The sequence below is a fragment of the Boleophthalmus pectinirostris genome, unplaced genomic scaffold (genome assembly GCF_026225935.1).
Source record: "Boleophthalmus pectinirostris isolate CB_2022bp ecotype Guang Dong unplaced genomic scaffold, ASM2622593v1 HiC_scaffold_18, whole genome shotgun sequence".
Classification (NCBI taxonomy): domain Eukaryota; kingdom Metazoa; phylum Chordata; class Actinopteri; order Gobiiformes; family Gobiidae; genus Boleophthalmus; species Boleophthalmus pectinirostris.
The window spans coordinates 11,985,106-12,000,254 of record NW_026571133.1 but is presented as its reverse complement, the minus strand read 5'-3'; the positions used below and the strand labels follow the sequence as shown (position 1 = coordinate 12,000,254).

General features: G+C 38.9%; 1 protein-coding gene across 3 annotated transcripts in view; it reads right to left on the bottom strand.

The window, feature by feature from the left end:
* Nucleotides 1–15,149, bottom strand: part of foxp2 (forkhead box P2) — a 115,616-nt gene that overhangs the window by 31,497 nt on the left and 68,970 nt on the right. For all 3 annotated transcript variants that reach the window (XM_020920025.2, XM_055153397.1, XM_055153396.1), the window contains 3 exons: nucleotides 14,857–14,946; nucleotides 2,528–2,665; nucleotides 822–911 (listed from right to left, as the gene is read on the bottom strand). In XM_020920025.2, the coding sequence (XP_020775684.1) occupies nucleotides 822–911; nucleotides 2,528–2,665; nucleotides 14,857–14,946 (318 nt within the window). The remainder of the gene's footprint in view (nucleotides 1–821; nucleotides 912–2,527; nucleotides 2,666–14,856; nucleotides 14,947–15,149) is intronic.

Below are 15,149 nucleotides of genomic sequence, written 5' to 3'. Positions count from 1 at the left end.
CTGTCGAGCGGGCTGCCTGTCAATGTGATTTATGTGGTCTAAGTTGAGCAGGAGCGCCCTGTTTGGGTGTGTTTGTCCGCCCACAGAAACACTTCATTAGGGGCCTTTGTCAGTGGGCTTTCTCTTAATAAGTCACTGGATGTGCATATGGTTTACATAAAAGAGTAGATAGCTGTGTTGTCTGAGCTACAGCTAAGTCTTTGTGTGAGATAAACAGAATATGCAGCGAAATGCAAAACTTTCCACATTTGAGATATGGAATTTCAAGTGTTATAATATTACATATAATATTTCTGTCCCAATTACTTTGAAATAAAGGTGCATGTTTTTACAGCTGACAAAATAGAACTGAGCAACTTTTTATGATTCATTTTAAACTCTCAATGGGATTTCTGACACTGACTGTCTGACTGTCAATGTGCATAACACAATCTTAACACTTTCAAAACATGTACTTAGGAGGACTTTTCCAAAAAAATTAATCAAAACAAATCAAATCAAATGGTTGAGGTTGGAAATTTAACCCACAATGGCAAGATGGTACAATATACAACCTCTTAAACCACTATACCATTGGCAAGCACAAGTTTGTAGTTTGTAATGTCTCTAATACATGGCTTTGATGATTTGTGTGCAGTGGGCAAAGAAAGTAGATACTATTATACTGAGTCAGTAATCTAATTATTCATAAGAGTTGGTCAATATGTAACTATTTGTAACTATAACTAATAAATTTTCCTCCTTTAAAACGTCCAATCAATGGAAACTCTAAACTACATTTCACAACATATAAACAAATATAAGGTGGCTAACTTTATTACCTCTTTAGCCTGTTTCCCGGGGTGCTGCTGCTGGAGGAGCTGCAGATGGAGCTGCTCCTGCTGTTTCTTATAGAACTCTTGCAGGTGTTGCTGTGAAAACAAACAGATTCACACATGAGAGCACCACAGGCACAAACGCACCGTCAGCGCAACAATGTGTAAACAAACTGTTGTGAATTGGTCTAAACAGCGAATGGTGTGAACATAATGCAGCAATTATTTTCAAGTGTGTCACAAATGTGCTTGAAGCTATGTTCTTATTTTTCAAAGCTGCAAAACGAGCTAGTATGTCAACTTCATTTTTTAATCCTCATTGCAACATGAATACAACACAGTTTCCACAATTCAAAATTGTCATACTAAGTTTCAATACCAGAAAAAAAGGCTTGATGGTTGATACATTTTGATACCGAGCTACCGTAATAACTTTTTGGGGACTGTAATTTTCAACACACAATAATAGAACTTTATACTCAATCAAGACATTTATGAAACTATTCTAACTGGGTCCTGTTTAGCTGATTTCTTTTCAGTATTTATACTTAGCAGTATCTTGTTTCAATACCACTTTAAACATTGATTATCATCCAGGTATCAATACTTTTAACAATACTAAAACAATTACAAGTTAGTGCGGTCGTCAAGTTGAGAGCCTGGTATCTCTTAATGTCTTAATGAAGAAGAATCCAATTGACTGACGTTCTTAATTAAACAATTCTCTTTGCCTTAATCAAATCTATGAATGAGATATGCATTTCAACTCTTGACACGAGACCGCTCCAACTATGTGTGTGTGTATGTGCATGTGTGCGTGTGTGTGTGTATGTGTGTGTGTTCTGGAGCCGATTCCAAATATTACATCATCCATCACCTATCATTCAGTGTGGTGTTCAGCCCAGTTGTGCCCTACTCTACAGTCCCTGATGGATGCTTGTCAGGGAATTGATCCTGCGACACGCTAGAAACAGTTAATTAGAGGTGACATGAACAAGTGCGTCAATTTTCATATTGCTCTCTGTAAACGTGTCAAGGACGCAGGGCTGTGGTGAGCTGGCAAGAGACGGGTGGCCACTATATGTCCAAGTCTTTAGTTCTATGTAAGCATGGACCATAGACTGTATCAGGAAGTAGACTAACGGAGCGTGACGTCACCCATAGCGAGTACACCTGTTATATTGATATTAGAGTCCAATATGCAAAGGTGATAATGGATGGATAATTGCTGTATTGTGATTCAGCATTTTTATGTTTAAAACCAATTGGTCAGTCTCCATCATGAGTGACATGCAGATTTACACAGTGAAGTATGAATTCTCAAAAGAATCATAGCTTCAACAGACTTTAAGACAAGACAAAGCTACTAAATGTACAGCAATGCAAAACAAAATTGTGACCAAGGCTCTAAGGAAATCATAATATTTAAAATGTAAGTTTATGCCCTCTCAAAATGTATATGGAGAAATGTAGTGTTATTTTTTTCCTCCCCATGGTATATACAAATTTCAATGCAGATGATTTAAATACTTAAGTGTGCCAAGAATTGTAACTTTAGGGTAAGCAGGCTGTCACATTGACAATACTGAACATCTGCAGTCTACCACATACAGATGGTTAGAAGTGTATAGTGTGTATACTGTCTGCTCCACTCTACGGGCCCTCTGTGCATGTATACATGTGTGTATACTTGTGTGTATATGTGTTTGTACCTGTTGTAACATCACAGCCTGCTGTTGCTGGAGCAGGGCCTGGAGCTGCTGAGGGGAGAGCACCTGCTGTTGGAGGATCTGCTGCATCTGCTGTGGGGTAATCACCTGGGGACTCATCATGGCCACCGACACTGGCACCTGTACAGAGGGAAAGCACAACACAACATGGGTCAGTGAACCAGTGAACAGGTCAGGTTTACGGACATAACATCTCAGAATACCTATAGTTTTAAATGGAACGTAGAAATGACTTTGCAACCTAACAGTCAAAATGCAGATGTGCTGATCTGGTTTATCATTAATATCTCTCTAAATCTGAGGCTTGCCAGATAAAACAAAAACTGATATCAAGATCAACTTTATTTCAATAGCTTACAAATGTGATGTGAAGACATTATTAAATCAAACAAAGGTATGAATGTTGTCAGCTGAAAGAACTTTAAGCATCAGATAAATATGGAATATGTATGGACCAACTCCCTGACAAATAAACAAAACAAAATCCTGTTCGAGTTCAAGACCTGAAGATGAGTCACTGATTAATAAAGTACAGGTTAGCTCTTTCACACTGAATCTACTATTGGGTTATAGTATAAGCCTCTTCTCTCCATCTGAAATTAGTATATTGAATATCAACGAATGCAAGCCATTAGCTGTAAAGGAAATATAAAAGAAGGGGTTAAGAAAGGAGAAAGTTATAAAATGGAGCATAAGAGGTATATGTCAAGCCCAGTGGCATGGTCCTATTGGGAATGTAATAATTGGTGAGTGGCATAGGGGAGAGCGGGCCTCCTATGGCCGTGACGCTTGGCAGCCTGGAGGAGATGCTGAAGGACAGATGGGTGCTGTGCCTTTGTGTTCCTCGCCTTATTTTCCTGCCCGTGTCCCGCTGGGAACAGTACGGGATTTAAATAGACGTAGACCTTAATTAGCAGGACCCTTGAACTCCCCCACTTCGGCGCGCCTATCAGTGCCACAACGGCGAAACAGCGTGAAAATGCAAAAGTCTAAAGTTGATTAAAAGTACGCTGATGAAGTGGACAAGTGGCAGGCACAATCAGTGTGGTGGGGTCGGTCATGGCTGGGAGGCTGGGGTATAACCATTCATTACCTGCAAACTAGGGCAAAACATGAAGAGAAATGCGCTATATGTTTATACTAGTCTCGTCACGATAATACATTTTGAAGTGCAATATACTGCCTAGTAAATATAGACGATAAATGATTATACTGAAGCCAAACCATGAAGCAGAATTATCCCCCAGATAAGAATTCTAAATGTACAATTGTTAAACATATAATGAGCTGCAATAAATAAATAACTGACCGCAATAGGGATGTAACAACAACCAAAATATTGTGATATTGTATCGTCAAAGGCCGCACAATCATATCGTGGGCCATCACAACATATCAAATTACAAGTTTCTTTGCTTAAATTCATTGTTGTGGTGCAGCAATAGTTAAAAACAGAGGCAACCAAATAAACCATGATCCTTTGCTGTGTTTCAGACCAATCTACATGATGAAATAACTTATTAAGCACTTTTAAATCTTAATAATTTGGAAAGTAACATATTTACAGTTTTGGTAGCCCCCACAAAATATTACAGGTAATATCGTACCCTATCGTTTACAGCCAGATCTTATCATTCAATATATGATGGATGTAACAATATTTTTGGTAGGTCAGTATTTATTGTGTACAGTTTCTTTGCCCTTATGGGAAATTTGTGGTTATTTTTTGGCTATATGATGCGATTTGAGCCATAGAAGGTGGAGTTAATAACTTCTATGACTCATTACAAATGCAAACTAAGTGTTTCTTTATTGCTGCTCATGATTTTTTAACAATATTGTACATTTAAAATAGTTTTTGTGGTTTAAATCTGCTTTTGGGCTTTTGCGTCAGTGGCATAAATTAGTTTCAATATTTTGATTTCTTCCGCAATATATCGTGCTTCAAAATGTGTTATCATGACAGGCCTAGCTTACACAATATAGACTCATTGATTAAACACAATTCTGTGCTTTTAAAATACACATCTGATTAGCATGAAGATATGTATCACCTGTTTGGACTAAATCCACATAAGCAATTATTATTCACCTTCATAAAGAAAAGCAAATGAACTCAAATACAGCTAGCACACATTGATGTAATATATTTCTAAATTTAGCGTAGCGCACAGTAGTGGTCACACCACTCTCCAAAGATAATTAAAATATCAACCTGTAGTAGCACCTTCAGTGACGCTAATTGTGCTGGTGTTTGCCGTGGAGCTAGCATGACAGTAGCTAGCCTTTATGGTGTGTCAAGGGGCCAATAAGACATCCCTGTCCTCATCGCCGGCTAATCAAGCTGCCTTGATTACCTTCCATGCATGTCTGTCCGCCTCCTCCCTCCTTCCTTTGCGCTCTCTGTCAGGCCTTGACACGTCCTTGTTTAGCTCTCCTCTCCTCGACGCCTACCCCCCCACCCCAGGTTCTCCCCCCTCTTTGATTAGCCGAGACATTTGCATGGTCACTACACATTTTTCATTTTAGAAGTCATTATGCATTAGTGGCTCCTGATCGCCCGCCTTGACTAATCCTGATGAACTGAAAATCACAGCTGAAGGTCAACTTCCAGCCGGCCCCGCTGCACATTCATATTCATATTCAAACAAATCCTGCCTCCATTGTTCATTAGGGTCTTAGAGAGAAGGGACTCCATCGAAGGTAGAGGAGAAGGAGGAGGAGGAGGATGTTGTGGTACATCTCTTTTCTTCTCCGGACCCTCAATGCAAAGAGTGCAAAAGAAAATGCATTCACAATAAGCCAGGAGCCGAACAAAAGCCGTCAAAAGTTGCAAATTAAACAGTCTGTGTGTAATTATGCAAATGCGGTGCTTACACCTTCAATGTTATTAACCCTTAAAGGTACATTTGCAAGGTAAGTAATTACCCCTGCAGTCACTCCTGGTTTTGTGTGGGACGCTGTGACAATGGGCCGAACGCAGAGGAGAAACAACATGAGATGCACTCATTAAGGGTATTAATTGGATGCGGCCTTAGAGATATTTGGGTTTATGCAGAGATGCAAACCAGACGTATGCTAGCATTAACACAAACGCTTATGAATACATTTAGTGGCATTAAACATACATTTCACATGCAACTTCAAACGCCTCCTTTGTTAAATGGTGAAACTAAATGAAATACCTGTGAATGAATAATGCAAGATGCCAACCACATATGAAAAATAACAAAAGGAGCATAAAAAAACAAAAGGGTAAACAAAACCGCTAAGTTGCTTTCACTCCTGTATTAACATGTAGAGGTAATGGCGAGTAATCATCTTCATTTCGCTGGATTTCCAAACAAAAAGAGGTTGAGGGAAGGAGTGGGAGAAGGCAGGATGAAGAAAGAGGAGTGCAAAAAGCCACTGGCCCACGTCCATTGTGAAGTGCAGCACAATGCTAATTCCAGCGTTTAACTGAATGCTTTTTCTGCTTGACGTATCAGAGGCTCCGAGATGAAAGCAGATAAGTAATTGCTCTCCTGGTTCTTATTCTTCACTGACAACCCATAAATTTAATTTTACACACACGTTCATTTACATTTTCGAGTATATGACATGATAATTGCAGGAATATAACACCTCCTTTCTGCGGGATAGTGCAGGAGAACTTGATTGACGTGAGCGCTGAATTGAAAGGAACAGGAGGCTGAATTGCTTCTTCTAGAAATGATTTTGCCATGAAGGGGTGAAATTAATGAGCATTTACAAGATGATGGCAATGGCGTAAACAGGCACACACCGAGGATAGTGGTGCAGGAGAAGCCATGATATCCAATAGAGCTCTTGTTTGTTCCTAATCCAAATTAATTTATTGCTAATATGGCTGGACTGGAAATCATTTATTAGAAAATTTGAAATTAGCTTCTGGTGGTGTGAAAGCCGAAGACTTTAATAATGCAATGGGGATTCTCCTGCTCTGAATACAGCAAATCCTTTTCTACACATACCTGTTCATGTGCTTTTTTAAAGTTGAATTGCGTAACTTTTCTGATGGAGAGTCCGTTGAATGCTTTTCTCCATGGAGGTGTTACAGCTTTGTCTGGAATATTTCACTGTATGGTATTAAGCCTTTCTATCTTTATGGAGACCAAACCAGACCAAGTTACAGGTCAGATCTCTGGAGAGGCGACCCCACTTAGTCACAATGTCTGTATTTATAGGTACTTATATCCAGCTGACGGACCAAAAAGGTTACACAGTGCATCTTTAAGGTCACTGGAGAACATTACTTTCCATTATTAGTAAACTACAGCTGTGATCTGGTTGTATCCCTGTTATTATATATACAAGAATTGATGGACAGTGCGTTGGTGAACTTTGCCTTGTGGTTTGCCCCTGAAGTTGGAGAGCAAAACAAAGGACCTTTAAATTGGCTCCTGATGTGAAAACATTGCTGAGGCCCACACCAGAACAAGCAGATCATTACAGCACTCATGTGACACCCGCAGCCTGTAATCAGCCTCTCCAATGCCTCGCCAAAGGTCAAGTTTTTTACTCAAACGCTCAGGTAGTATCTCCTCCAGGCAAATCTGTCACACAGGCCCTAGTTAGGTTTAATTCTACTGGGCATTCTGGCATAAATACAAAAATATAAACTTAGAGCAGTTTACGGTCTCCAACAGACATCTACGTCTTCCACTTAGGAAGACACAAGAATACACTGACCATGTGTGTCAATTTCTCAGTCCAACTCATTGCATGTTAACCTATATTTCACATCCATACACATGTTTTTTTTTTGTTATTATCTGAGATTATTAATATATATATTTTTTTCTTTTTTTCTTCTGGATCAATAAAATTCTGTTGGAGTTAAAGGGTGTGCTCACTCGCAAACACACTAAACTGGACTTAACTAGGACTAAACCTGGACTAAACCAAGGGAGCGTGCACACTTCTTGTGTCCTCGATTGGGTTCGGTTTAATGCTGATGGTAGACCTGGTTTGGTTCTATTATAGTCCTGGTTTAGTTCTGGTCTAGTCCAAGGTTAGTCCCAATTTTAATGTGGTTTTTGTGAATGCACCCAAAGTCCTTCAGTAACATGGAACAGTGGGCTTGTCCCAATAGTAATTTACATAACAAACAATGCCAAAGGGGAATGCAGGTCTTCATTAACGTGTAGTACGAAAAAAATTATAATAATAATAATTTGTGGATAATAGTTTTAAAATAATTACAACAAAAAGTTAGTATAGGTTTTCATATAGATGCACTAACCGTAATTGTGTTGTATTGACATTACTATTTAAATACTAGCACTGAAGAATCAATCAACGTCTTTCAGGAATCTATAGGCATTAGGCATAAAGTAAAATGAATGACACTCAAGTTGCTGTAAATTTTTAATAATCTTGGCCTCAATAACGCCAGTGGCCTCCTGATGCTTTCTCAATCACTAAACTGTCCCAAGGGTGAAGTGACCAAACTCACCCCCCTCGCGGCTACAGTCCTCCCGACCTCTGCAGCCTCTTTACATTTGACTCTGTTCATTTACTAACCAATTACTGCCAAATGCTGCGAGGCTATTATTGATGCAAGCCCCCCCAACACCACCGGACAATGTTCATATATGTAAAATCACCAGAACATATGTTAAGCCACACTCCCACAAGTGAAGGCGTGTACTCATCTTAGGCAGATCAATACCAGAGATTGTCAAGACTGAAGCTAAGTAGATTACTGGATGTTTTCCTAAATCAATTTTCATAGCAGTGCATGGGGAAGTGTAATTTATCATAACATAAAGAGCCATTGTGTACAAGGCAGTAATGAAAAACTTAAAGACATCGAGATGGGCTTGGTGCAATTTTTATATAGCTTCATCTTAACATGTAGATGGCACTGATGAAGACTTTTGTAGTAGTATTGTTTATCATCATAATAACTGTTACCTGTATCATACCTATTGTAAGTGTTTCTCAAAATGTGGTAGGCCAATAAAAGAAGACTTTTTTTTTGCATAAATAGGGGTGTAACAATATCCAAGTCTCACAATACGATATCGTCACGGTATGAACCTCACGGTACGATATTTATTGCGATATTGTGGGAAAGGAATGTAACGATATCCAAATCCGTTAGTACAATATTTTCACAATATACATCTTACGGTATTTTGTGGAGGTTAACAACACTGTTAATATGCTACTTTTTCCTCTTAAAATGCCTTGACAAGACTTAATCCAAATAAGTAGACTTAAAAGTGCTTAGAACAGTTATTTCTTCATGTAATTTGCACCAAAACAGAGCAAAGGATCATGGTTGATGTAGTTCCCTCTGTTTTTTTAGCTACTGCTGCACCATAACAATGAATTTAAGCAAAGAAACTTGTGATTTGATATATTGTGATGGCCCACGATATTATTGAGGGACTTTTGACAATATGATATCACAGTATTTTGGTTATTATTACATCCCTATTCATAAACAAATAAAATAAGTTAGGGGTGGGAGGTATGGAAAAAAATAAATAAATAAGACCATATTATCTCAATCCAACAGAAATGTGTTAAAACATCTCTTAAAGGTAGTAGTTCAGGTTTAAGTATCAGACAAATGTGTATTAACTTTAAAATGACTGAAAGTGCATAAATATTTCTTAGTTTCCAATGTACTTTTTTTCCATTTTAATTTTTAATAATCTCTTTTTGTATAATTTGTTTCTCACAATAATAAAGATGATATTAAAATGTTGGAAATCTTCACAACAACAATCATCATATTAGTGATATTTTGGGTTGAATCCTGGTGTTTTTTGTTTTATTAGTGATATTTTCAGGCCTTAGATAGTGAAACAAAGTTAAGGTATGTCCAAAATAATAATGATGTAGTCTGATTTGGTTTACTTAGTCCTAATAGTGTCTCATTTGTTAATTGATTGATTATTGATATAGAACTGAAATATACTCTAAGCAACATGCACATTTTTTATCCTACTTTGCACATTTCAATAGTGAACTGGTGCAGTAGTGCTAATAGTGAAGATAAGAGACGATGCAGTAGCAGACAGAAAGTGCCCAAGTTGTAGAAGTGTGTGTTGAGGTGGGGGCTTGAGGTGGGGGTAGTTCACGTTCCTCTGATGTTGCAGGTAATATGGCCTCCACTGGATCAGCCTCTTCATCAGTGACACACAGTAAATTACAAGTGCTTCAAGCAGCTCAGTGAATTATAGTTCATCACTTGGAAAGGCTTTCCCCTTCACCACCGGGGCCCAGCCGTATCAGATCTGCCGGTTAGGATCCAATTAACACCCTGGCCAGAATCATCTGATTGCATGTGTAAGGGCTGGTATAACTCGTTTATTGCAGCCATGTATCTTCTGTCACAAGGTAAATTTGTTGCTGCTACATCAAAGGTCTGTGCTAGTTTTTTCTTCATATCCCTCCCTCCTTCTCACTTCCTCTTGATCCCCCAAACTCAGCTACCTCGCCTTGGGGATGCATTTCAACTTCTTTTGCATCACAATGATGAACCTGCACTGTCCTCGCAATTTAGCAATCTTCTCCTGTAGGTGTTGTAAATGCAAGTGAAAAAAAAAAGAGGAGGCAAGATTGGAAGCAAAAAAAATAAATAGAATGAAAATCTTGTTTTCTGGTTACAAAAGCAGTAACCGAGGGTGTTTGACTTAAATGCGCTGACTTTCTTTTTTCTTTTGGTCTCATAGAATCAACACAGGTTTTCTCATGAATAACATAATATTTTTCCCCTTCGTTGTGATTTTTATTTTCTATTTTCAGATGAAACCAGAGGGGATGCAGTGTAAAAATGTGCTCCTAAATGTAAATGTGAAAACGCTTGGTTTAGCTGTATGCTTAAACATAAGCTCACCTACACTGGGAGATGAGCGTAACAGCCCTTTTCAGCCTTGCTCCAAAAGAAAGACAGTACATAGATGAGTGCCACAGAAGAGATGATCTTGGCTCTAAAAATGTGCTGGATCTGACCTTTAAAACTGAGACGATTCAAGAGATGGACCAGTTTCAACAAAGTCTTTACAAAAATGATAAAAATGACCAAAATTCCAACTACAAGATTGGAGCAATACAGCAGAGTAGTTGCTATTTTTACAAGAGGTCATCCCTATACTGGCTTTACTCCACAGCATAAAGACTTGACAATAAATATGAGAACATAAAGTTGCTTGTCATATGTTTTTAAGTATGGTTTTGCACTTAATCAAATTTTTGTCTAGATTCTAGTCTAGTCATTTCTAATAGTCAGTGATATGCTTGAGAGGTCTAAAGTCAATCCTCAGTGTGGTTTGGAGCAGAGTTCAGACTTTGGAGGAAGAAATTTGACCATGTGTTGTGTCAAATAGCAATGATTCAAAGTCTGTATAGTCTGAGCTCAGGAAATTAATATTGAAAGCATTTTAATAAAACATTTTTATGTATCAATATGAGGAAAAAAAAGCCCTAAGTGTCCAAAAAATGCTGCTAACTGGTTCCTGTATCCCACTTAGACCCATAGGTGAACAGTATATTAGATGAATGAACAAAATTAACACCTTTCCTCTCCATTCATTCTTTTTTATTCTTACTAAACCTGGACAGATGAGAGCGTGGCTAGTTAACGGTCACAGCTTGACAGTGTGAAGGGGGAAGTGGTAGGAGTTGCTACACTTGCATTCAGGTTGGGGAGGGATAAGACTTAGCTACACAGGGGCGGCTCTGGGTGTGACATCACATTGTCAGGACCCTCGTGTGACATGCTCACAAGCTGGGGTCAGAGGTCACGGGCCGTTTTGTGTGTGTGCAGTGACACACAATAAGAGCCGTAGGGTAAGACACCAGGAGGCAGGAAGTGGGGTCCTTAAATCTAACATTAATCAATCAGCCTTAAGTAGATATAGACCAACATCTAAAGCATTCCACCAATGTTATTTAGGTAACTAGGGCTGCAACGATTAATAGGAATTCTCATTATTTGTCATCTATTAAAATAATTGCAATTGAAATTTGTATTTTATTTTAATCAGAACTGTTATCTAGACTATGCAGATTCTAAAGCACACACCAAAAACCTTTTATGACAAAGACAAGGGCACTATTAGATCAAAATGCCAGAAAGAAGAAACAATTTTGGATTTTCACCATAAATACAATTTTAAATATTATCTTCAGTCACCACATTTCAACATTTATTTGGTTAAAAATGTATTTAATTATCTCAATATATAACCGTTATTTGACTAATTCACTATTCATCAATCAAAAAAATAATCGCTGACTAGTCAACTACTCAGACAATGATGTTAATTGCAGCTCTAAATGTCACCATATGAGTTAAAAAGCATTTGTTTTGACATTGAAACAAAATAGTTTGGTCAGAAATAAAAATGGAGAATACTTTTTGGAAAAAGAAATAATGATGACATGTGGATATGTGGATGCTGGCTAGGCACAACCTCTGCACTGAAAGTCTGCCTTCAAATTTATATTAAGCAATGCAAGGTACGTCAAATATAAAACTTAGCGACTTTAGGATACCTGATGTTTGTGCATGGACATATATAGAATAGGCCACTGTGAGGTTGCATTATGTATGTATGTGTGTGCACAAATGAAACAACTGTCACATTCAAAGGCCTCTGTAATCCTGTCTGCTTCTCGTTGTCCGCGTTTCTTTATTTGTATTCCAAATGTCAGTGTATAAATGCCTTTCAGAGGGGGATATTGCCACAGAGAAGAGGTAGACAAGGGGAGAGAGAGCAGCTCACCGAGGCTGTTGTGTGCCTTGGGAGAGCCGTGTATGCAGAATGGCACAGGCTCAGGGATTTACAGGGAGAAATAGGTGTTTATTGAGTGCTCCCGTGGGCTTACTGTGTAATAATAGACCTGTCACATTACGCAAATGTGGAGAAGCAGCCTGTGTGTGTTTGTGTGTTTGTGCCTCTGTTTTTTAGCATGCCTGCCTCCGCATCATCAACTCCTGAGTAGCAGCGATGAGAGAGCGGATGGAATTAGTCAGCCGAGAGCCTTTAGCTGCTAATACGCGTAATTAAAACTGCAAGCTGAGGCACTTAGATTCTTGTGTACTAAATAATTTACATGCCACGATCTATGGATCATTTCCCCGCTCTTAAATACCGAAGATGGGGAACAAGAGGAAAAAAGACTGGCAGAGGATTTATCAGTATCTGTGCCATAAGCGGGATGTCATGGTAATATTAATCCTTTCTACTGTGCTAATCGTACAAGGGGATCAATCCGCTTGATTCAGCTTGTGGAAAACATGTAACTAGATTGCTATTGACTCATCAAGCCTTAGAGCTAATAAAATACTGGAGTACGGCAACCACTGTGGCCCGATAATCTCAGTAAATAAAGCAGATTTACATGGTAAACTCCCCACGGACATGATAAAAACTCTGGTCTGAGGTGCAAAACCATAATAATAAGAATGGCTACTGTTGATAAAATGCTGAGCGGATTAAAAGTCCCACCGTAACTGTCCTGATCATGTAGCACCCGTGTTTGTGGTGATATTCCCTGTAAGTAGGGCTGGGCACTCTGGTGATGAAAACCAAATTGAGATCCCCGACAATCTGCTACTTTGATCATATCGGCATATTGTGAGTCACGATTTCTCTACTTAATGGAGCTGTCTGCCCAAACACAGATGCATTTTAACTTGCTCCTCCTGTAGGTCTGACTGAGTGACAGCTGGTTTTAACCAATCACAGTCAAGTGGGATTTTTTAGCAGAATCAAATGCCTTCATTCACCTTTCAAAAGTAAAGGAAAAGTACTTGAATTGTGATTAAATCTAAATCATGATCTGGTGCCATGAAGATTTCAAATGGAATATTTTGCCATATCACCCACCCTGTGTATAAGGACTTTTTAGGGACAAAGAGGGGACGTGTTAATAAAGGCCGGATCAACAGATGGATTAGCAGGAGACGAGGACACCCTCAGCAGCCCTTCCATTCATATTGATTCATATGAGGCAAGGAAGGGGTAAGCAAATGTAAATATCCAATATTTACCATGGGCTGCTGTTATTAGAGGCAGGGGCTTGGACATGAGATGACAGCCACACTGTTCTCTTTCAATATTGTTCTTCCTGCCATGTGTGTATTGCACTTGGAAAGCTATGCAGCCATTTGTAGATCAGGACCAGCTGTTTGTATCTGTTCACTAAACACAAGATGCACAGTGAACCTAAACCTAAAGCTGCACACATATATTTATACACAACAACTTCAAGAGCTACAAAAATAATAAATAAAACTATTTCATAAAATGTTTACTTGCCACAGTGGTGTACAAATACGATAACAATGCTTATGATGAAATATTTAAAGGCACGGAGTTCTTCGCTACCGTAATTAGGTACACAGGGGTGCGACTTCAATTGGAGGTGTTGCCATTGTTAGACTCTGTGAAAATATCAACGGGTGAGGTTAATGCCAATTTCCCTGTCATTAATGGAATGCACAGAGCCCCTAATGAGCTAAAGCATTGCTCCTTGATAATACTTATTAGCCAAAAGGAGGCCACAAACTCACACACTTCCATTTCAAACAGCTAAAAATAAACTGCGTACAAAAAGCAGTAATAAAAAAAAACAAAAAAAACACAGGGCATACGATGAGGTGCTTTATATAATCAGTGGTAAAAGTGTTGTTGACTAAAATGTGTGATTTGACAGTGTGGCGCGAAGCTTAACACCATAAAGGCAAGGGAATGCAGGTGCCGTATGTGCACTGTGATAATACATATGTGTGATCGCTGTGTGCCTGTGTACAAGTGTGACCTTTTCCAAATCACTGACAACAGAAATAGACAGCTTTACGAATCAATAAGGTAAATTAGCGTTGCAGAGTGGATGACAGGCAGTTAAAATTAGCTGTCTGTGTGAGCTACTACTCAGCCTGACATGTCTTTCATATAATAACTCTCCTTGTCAACAATGTTATAGATGCACAGATTAAAGATGTCCTCTCATTTGTCAGTCTATCATATGGATTTTAGATCTGCTTGGGAGAGTAATTGTCCATTTCCAAAGATAAGTGAGCATCAAGTGACAGGAGGGGAAATAATACCAGAAATGATGGTGGCCTTTAATAAAACTTGTGTTTTCTTTGTGCCTATGTGACGCTTAGCTTCCCAGGGACCGGCTCGTGCGGCTTTTGGATTCCAATGACAGGTCCGAGGATTGCACTGGCAAATCAAACACACTTGTGGAGCAGAGGAAATGTTCTTTTCGGAGAGGCATGTATTATGGATGGACTTAAGAGATTAGACGGGGAGCTGCTTTACCTGCAGTGGACGCTGCTTGTCCTGGCTCTTTGGAGATTTCAGGCCACTGCCTGGCTGCTGCAAGAGTAATTGCCTCGCTGCTTGTAGGGCCTGCGAAGAAAAGAACACAAGACAAAAGACGGTAAGAAAAAGAGAGAAAGGGAAGATGGGAAGGTGTAAAAGAGGCAGTAAAAATAAACTATTACAATTCTCAAAGACGACAGCGAAGATAATTCAAATTCCTATGGACAATACACTCCTCTGTGTGTAAAACTCAGTCAAAATTCCCCAGTTATTTGCTCAAACAGATTCTG